Source organism: Arachis hypogaea, chromosome 7 (genome assembly GCF_003086295.3).
Source record: "Arachis hypogaea cultivar Tifrunner chromosome 7, arahy.Tifrunner.gnm2.J5K5, whole genome shotgun sequence".
Taxonomy (NCBI): domain Eukaryota; kingdom Viridiplantae; phylum Streptophyta; class Magnoliopsida; order Fabales; family Fabaceae; genus Arachis; species Arachis hypogaea.
Window position 1 is genome coordinate 45,863,063 of NC_092042.1, and position 7,647 is coordinate 45,870,709.

General features: G+C 35.1%; 1 protein-coding gene across 2 annotated transcripts; it reads right to left on the minus strand.

Moving 5' to 3' along the window:
• Positions 1-493: 493 nt before the first annotated feature.
• On the minus strand, positions 494-5,541 carry LOC112702997 (YTH domain-containing protein ECT2). 2 transcript variants are annotated; one of them, XM_025754268.3, is made up of 9 exons: positions 4,706-5,541; positions 4,535-4,605; positions 4,144-4,309; positions 3,974-4,050; positions 2,885-3,325; positions 2,303-2,803; positions 1,981-2,193; positions 1,733-1,885; positions 494-1,084 (listed from the first exon to the last, which is right to left on the minus strand). In XM_025754268.3, exons 1-9 carry the CDS (start codon positions 4,725-4,727, stop codon positions 980-982), a joined length of 1,749 nt encoding a protein of 582 aa, XP_025610053.1. In that variant the 5' UTR covers positions 4,728-5,541; the 3' UTR covers positions 494-979. The 2 variants fall into 2 exon arrangements, with proteins under 2 accessions (XP_025610053.1, XP_025610054.1); XM_025754269.3 differs by having other exon boundaries at positions 3,974-4,061; positions 4,706-5,478.
• Positions 5,542-7,647: the final 2,106 nt, after the last annotated feature.

Below are 7,647 nucleotides of genomic sequence, written 5' to 3' on the forward strand. Positions count from 1 at the left end.
ACCTGCCGGACAAAGGGCAACCAACATTCCACGTGTTTTCTTCTCCTTCCTCCAACACATTTCAGAAGGTGAGGATAAAAAATAACCTCCTTCACGGTTGCATTGCCCTAAGTTTTATACACTTTAGTTTGCTCTTTTTTTTCTCTAATAAAATGAAAAATAAAATTGAAAACTTGTGATGCTGAAATCATGATAAGTCTTGAGCATCCGTTTTCCAACTCGATACAAATGAAGCATAGAAGATTTGGTGGTCATTAATAAATCATGAACGTACCAGAAATGTCAAATCAACAATTATGGTAGACCAAAGGGAATCATTATTTAGTTCAATTTTAGCCCATTTTTATATTTCTACCGGTTGATAATTCCAGTTAGACTAGACAATTTGAACACTCAAAACTCATCATATAATAGTGCACCACCCACTTCGTGGCCACAATTAATATTATATCTTGGAGGAAAAAAATAATGCAAAACTTTCAAACCCCAATGATTTTTCCACTATCATCCATTTGGAACCCATTCATTTTGGACAACATAATACTGCAATTTTGAACTGTTATTCTGTTAAAATTTCTGAACTAAAACAAGAAAAAAGAAGGATGTGCAAAATAAAATAAAATAAAATGAAAAAAAGGAACTTATGCCCTCATAGGTCATAGCACCTTTGTAAAATGGCATCAATCAGCGACGGGTCCATTTCACTAACTCTAAAAAACTCCTTAAATTTGTAAACTTTTTTTGTACAATTTTGGAAATGCATCCATCAATTTCCCCTCATAAGTTTTTTGTCTTTTTTTTTCCTTCCTAAAAGCATCACCAACATTGTTTTTCCTTTTATTTTTATGGCCTAAAGAGAACATCATGTTGTGCTTACTTTTTAGTCCAAGTGGAAGTGCCAAACTGTACTGGCTGTAACAATCTTAACCGGCATGCTGACGTGGTGGGGTCCATTGGGAAGAGCATCAACCCCAACACTTCAGTCTTTCACTTTCTCAACCAACTTCGGATCCTCCATCATGTTGCTGTTCTTCACATTTGATATGTCTAATGACTCAAGTGTAGTTGTTAATTCATCTACATGCTGCCAACAAAAGAAGACATAAATCAATAAGTGAAAAGATCAAAACACTTTACACCAATAAAAAATAAAAACCAAAATTTAAATAAGATCAGGTTGGTGCTTAGTTTCAATTTGTTTCGTTAAATATTAACCTGACAGGTTGTTAAATGTATTTTAACAACGCAAATTAAGGGTAAGAATCAAAAAGAAAATTTTGATATTTTACAAAGGATGAAAAAGTTTATTAAGTCCCAAAGAATTATCAAAGCATCTCAAAGGGACATGAGCATGATCACATTAAATAAGTAAACAAAAAGAGAATATAATTACAGCTAATAAACTAGGAAATGCTAAAGTCAAGAATAACATAACATGCTCCAAAGTCTAAAAGAGCTTATATTATGAAATTCCTTCTCCAAAATTATTCTGTAAAGAGAATCAACTTTAGGATCTTTTATCAACTAGGCAAAGCATAGCATATAACCAGTTATTGCAAAAGGTTTCCTGCTAGTACAAACGAAATTATGCCAACGTGGTCCCACTATCACATGCACTCAACCACAGATGCCAATACCAATTATATAGAACAGATTATGGTGAGAAATTGGTGTACTATAATTGGCAAGAACCCTAGAATAGTGTTGCGAACAAGTGAAAGAGCATCGATACCTGCATGTTGGCGTGGGGCACAGACTGCCTCATTTTCTTTTCCTGCATGACCTTCTGGCGGCTCTCATAGAATTCAAAGTCGTCCAATATGGATGTTCTTGCTATATAGTTCTTAAAGATGTTGAGAATTTCGATACCTTGCGCAAAACTCACCTGCAAACAAACAAGACCTCAATAAGCATACAAAAAGAATAATTTAGGAATTCTCAGTAAAGAATTGCCTTACTCAAACATGAAAAAAGACTTGCCTCTTGTGTGTCTCGACTATTTGTTACTGGCTTATGATCGTTATTCTCTAGGATTATATGTCGTAGCTGAGGATTTGGAACATCCTTTATGATGTGCCATTTGACAGGGAAGTATCCATTCCATTTGTCTTGTTGCCAGAAATCCATACTTTTATTGAAATCAACTCGCCCGGTCATCTCGGCTACTCCACAAAATTGACCACTGGCATTGACCTGTAGTAAACAAGAATTACACCAAAAGAATAAAAAAGAAAAAGTAAAGAAGAGGGTTGATGTATCTGAAATTTTTGAAACACAATCAGATTTGAACTTGCACACATACCGAAAAGAAAAGGAATACGGGGCACTTGCTTGCTTTCTCTTCCATCCGCTTTTGTGCATCCTGAAATGCACCATCCAACCTCTTATTCCCGTTAGGAGTACTTGCCCACACATTGTACTTGATGCTCTTATGGACATCATCTTCGCTGTACGATTTGATGACGAAGAAAAGTGCATGATCATATTTGGTCACAAATTCAGGACTGTTATATAGATCTATCCTGATTTTGCTACTAGCATTTCCACTCCCAGCTCCCACAGATACAGATGAACCTTTCACATTAGTCGTTCTAGGACCCTGATTTTGCTCATTGAGCGAACCATTAACCTTGCTCCGCAGTTTTAACTTGTCAGTACTAACCCAACTCTTTGTAGATGCTTTCACGTTAAGCAAGTTATTCGGATAGAGGTATCCACTCTTCCCTTGATTGTATGTTGGAAATTTGATGACAGGCAAACAACCCTTTGCCATTGTTTCTGAATGGAGGGCCGAAAACGGTGCCTGAGAAAAGATTGCAAATTTAAAATTATAATATAAACAATGATAGATAAACCACAACACCTAATGATGGAGCAAAGTTACCTTGTTAACTTGTTTTGGCTTAACATGAGTTGACAAGACATCCAACGATGGGGTTGAACCCTTTGCTTCCAATTGATTGGTTAAGTTAGCTGCATGTGGGGACTTTGACACTATACCACCCGCATGATTCTGTGTAGACAAATTTGTTCTACCATTTGGTTTCCCGGAGAACTCATTACGGCCATCACCTTGTGACCGATCTTGTGTGGTTGACGACAAATCCCACGAATATGTTGACGGCAGAAACTCCCCATAAGGTAGAGAAGACGAGAAGTACCCAGGTGAACCAATTGGTTGTTGGAATATGGAGCCAGGGGGATACACTTGATGGCCAACATACTGCCCGTCGACGCCAGCTGTATTCAGAGGAAAATATGAAGAGTAGCCAGTCTGAAATCCTGGCATGAGATAGGCATAAGATCCATTATCTGCTGGCACAACCTAAATAAAAAATAAATTAAAAAAAAAAGAAAAGAAAAAAGGAAAGGGAAGGGGACAAAAATATGTACTGGGACTTTTATTAAAGATATTACAGAACAAAAGAAAAAAAAGATCAATTCCGTGGTTGGACGACCAAAAAATGAGAATGCCAAGATCTAGATAGCAATTCCTATATTTAAGGAAACCCCATTTACTGGCCACATTTGCCATAAATTAACAGTTTAATAAGAATTGTTTAATGTTTCAAAAAATTTGAAGTTGGAATGTCAGATACCAACTTGGTTACAGCATGCCATTCAAGTCCCAAAGAAAACACAAAATCAAGCAAATCAAGCCCCAAGAAATACATTACTGTTATTATAATTATTATAATTTGCATTCAACCCTTGCCCAAGAATATGATTCTTGGTGACCATGTTAATTGTTAAACTTCACAAGAATTAGGGACATAAGCAGAATCCATTCCCCCAGTTTTTATTCTACCTTGCCCAGCACAAGACATGTTACCGAAATCAAGTAGACTATCGTATCATTGCATTGTCGGCACGACTCAAATTGACCAAACAAAAAGCAATTCAACCACACAAGATGACTCAACAATTACATCAAAACAACATGACCAATGACGGGTCAGCGTAGAAGGCTTACAGGATACTGAAGATCAACTGCATCAGCACCAACATAGTATCCTTGATTATCTGGCTCTCCAAAGAAACCACCATAACCTGTGATCATTCTAATGTAAGAAAGAGAAACATATGAATATACAATTACAATCAAGACGAAATAGAGAACCATCTGAGGGAGGGTTCTTTCACCTGGATAGTAGTAGCCATAATAGCCACCACCAGGAAAAGGAACACTCTGATCCATGGCAAGGTACTCATGATCCACATCTCCTTCTTTACCACTCCCAGATGCATCTCCTACAGATGACACACATGATCTTGCATCTGATGGAGAGCTTCCACCCTTTGAAGGAACCTGATCAACATATACAAAACCGTAACCACAGTGAGAAAACATGCCTTACACATAACCAATGAAACAGTTAATCCTTAATGAAAGCACATCAACAGGAAAATAAATAAACAAAATAATAAAAACAGCAAAATAACAAAATTCTCACAGATTTGAAGCTAAAATTGTACTTAACAGATCACATGCAACAGAAAGAAAGACATGTGGGGGCATAAATGGGAATTTTACCATTTTGGAATTATTGAGTTCAACCGTTGAAGAATCACCATGAGGCTTCTTCCTAACAAGTTCATCCGCAGCTGTCAAAACCAAAAAATACAACTCAAATCAGTAAAAATTGAGGAAATAATAATAATAATAAACCATGCATGAAAATAGTAGAAAAGAAAGAGGAAATACGTTTCTGCAATTGAGCAGCCATAGGAGTAGTACTTCACCAGAAAAATCTCAGCTCCAAAATCTTCACCAAAATATTCTCAAAACCCCCCTTCAACAACAAATCCACTGAACACGGGAAAATACAGATCATCCAAAACACCAAAAATAAGCAAAATAAACAAAAACACCCTTTTTATGTTTTCAGCTTTACACGTCGGCTTCAACTAGGAAGTTGAAAAAATTGAAAGAAAAAAAAGTTTGTTTTGGAAAAAACCAAAAATAAAAAATAGATAAACCCCACAATTATTTCAGACAGAAATTCTGGGTATGGATTATCTTTTTGATTTGTTACTCTCTAGATTTCTGGGTCGAAAAATCAGCAAGAAAAAAAGGGGGGCCTTTGTGGCAGAACAAGTGATGGCAAAAGAAAGAAAGGGCGAGAAGCACGGTGTGGATTGTTGTGTGTGTATCCTTAAAAAGATAATAAAAAATTCCTTCTTTTTATTTTTTTAATTGTTGGGTTGGAAAATATGATTTTGAATAGAGAAGCTATTTAAAGGGTTGCGCTTCTGAACGAATGGAAGAAGAATAGACACACACACAAGGAGAGAATCTTCTTCACGAGGAGAAAGGGAAAAAAAGGGGAGAAGAAGAAAATGATGGAGAAAAATAAAACTACTAACATGGCATCTCATAAAATTGGAGAATGGGACGGTGGAAAAAGCACCACCTCATCACATTGTTGTCATAAGAAAAAAAAAAAAAAACAAAGAGGACATCCTGTGACTTGAGATTGTTGTTTGTGTATCATGAATAGCTTTAGATGTCTCTAATTTTGGGATTTTGTTTCCCTCGTCAAATTAAAAAATATTTTATTTAATGAAATAAATAATTTTAAAAATTATTACGAAAATATGTAGGATGACTTATCTCGTTTATTGTATAAATAAGAGATACGTGTAAACTTATCTCGTTTACATTAAAAACAATATAAGAGTGAATGAGGTCTATATATATAGATGTAATTCACAGTGACTTATCAGGTCCTATTTTCAACTTTTCCACCATTTATTGGTCTTTTTTATCCTTTTTTGACCATATTATTGAGTAAGAAAAAAATGGCATGCATAGATGCACGTGATCTGGATATCAATCGACTGAACGCGACATAGCACGTTGTTGGGGCAGCCGACTTTCTATTAATTTTGTTATCTTGACGTTTATATTATTCCATAAATATATAGCCATGATTAGGATACTTGTCAAGAATTATAATACAATTTATAATTAGGTGACTAAATATATCGTTTGCAACAAGTCACCGATAAAAATGATTTTAGGAATGTGGTTTTGATTTTTTTTGTAATTAAGTTTTTAAGTACATAATTGTTAATTTAGATATTATGTGATGGAACACATGTTTTTCAACTCTTAAAGTTAATTTATTAGTTACATGTTTCTTAATTTATTAATTTAGTTATTGACTATCCAAGTAAAAGTTATTTTTCAAGTGAACAATTATGTAATTTTGTATTTACCTAAATTAAATTATTAATATTAAGTAAAAATTTGTTAATTAGATTATTAATTATTTTAGTTAATGTTTTTATTTTAAGTAACGTATTGAAAAAATGTTTATTAATTAACTAAGTAAATATTAACGTAAAAAAATTTTATATAAATTCAGTTAGTACATATGTGTAAATTTCTGTTAAACAAATGTATATAATAGTTAATTCAATTTGTTATCTCAATACACGTATACAATATTTTTTTAATTGTGATCATTTATTTTTTTTATGTCAGAGGCCTCGCTTGTAACACCCTACCACACGAAACTTTACACCTAGGAAGTAAAAACTGAGGTGGCGAGGCGCTACAACCTCAAAGTAAAAGATATATATAATATAGATGAAAAGGTTTTATCTAGGAGCCTTCTGGTACACGAAATTGTGATACACAACTTCGTGCAACTAACCAGCAAGTGCACTGGGTCGTCCAAGTAATACCTTACGTGAGTAAGGGTCGATCCCACGGAGATTGTTATCTTGAAGCAGCTATGGTTATCTTGTAACTCTTAGTCAGGATATCAATAATGGTTCTTAGTTTTGATTGCGAAAAATAAAAGAACATGAAATAAATACTTGTTATGCAGTAATAGAGAATGGGTTGGAGTTATGGAGATGCTCTGTCTTCTAAATCTCTGCTTTTCTACTGTCTTTTTCTTCACGCACACAAGGCTCCTTCCATGGCAAGCTGTATATTGGTGGATCACCGTTGTCAATGGCTACCATCCGTCCTTTTAGTGAAAAAGGTCCATATACATGGCTAATCATCTGTCGGTTCTCACTTGTGCTAGAATAGGATCCAGTTATCCTTTTGCGTCTGTCACTACGCCCAACATTTGTGAGTTTGAAGCTCTTCACAGTCATCCCATCCCAGATCCTACTCGGAATACCACAGACAAGGTTTAGACTTTCTGGATCTCAAGAATACTGCCAATTGATTCTAACTTATACCACGAAGACTCTGGTTTCACGGATTGAACGCTCTGTTGTTAGAAGAGGCAGTCAAACTCATAAACTAGGAACCCAAGAGATAAACACTCAGTCTAATGTAGAACGGAAGTGGTTGTCAGGCACGCGTTCATAGGTTGAGAATGGTGATGAGTGTCATGAATCATCACATTCATCATATTTAAATGCGAGTGAATATCTTAGAATAGAATCAAGCGTGATTGAATAGAAAACAGAAGTAATTGTATTAATCCATCGAGACACAGCAGAGCTCCTTACTCCCAACCATGGGGTTTAGAGACTCATGCCGTAGAAGATACAAATTCAGATGTAAAATGTCATGAGGTGCTGAATGAATCTCTAAAAGTAGTTTTTATACTCAACTAGTAACCTAGGTTTATAGAAAATGAGTAAGCTAAGATAGATAGTGCAGAAATCAACTTTCGG

Excerpts from the sequence above, each read along its gene's own strand:
- LOC112702997 (XM_025754268.3), bottom strand. The coding sequence starts at position 4,727 with ATGGCTGCTCAATTGCAGAAAC. Across the intron at positions 2,804-2,884 it reads AGCCAAAACAAGTTAACAAG|GCACCGTTTTCGGCCCTCCA; the intron begins GTAACTTTGCTC and ends ATCTTTTCTCAG. Across the intron at positions 2,194-2,302 it reads CCGTATTCCTTTTCTTTTCG|GTCAATGCCAGTGGTCAATT; the intron begins GTATGTGTGCAA and ends TGTTTACTACAG.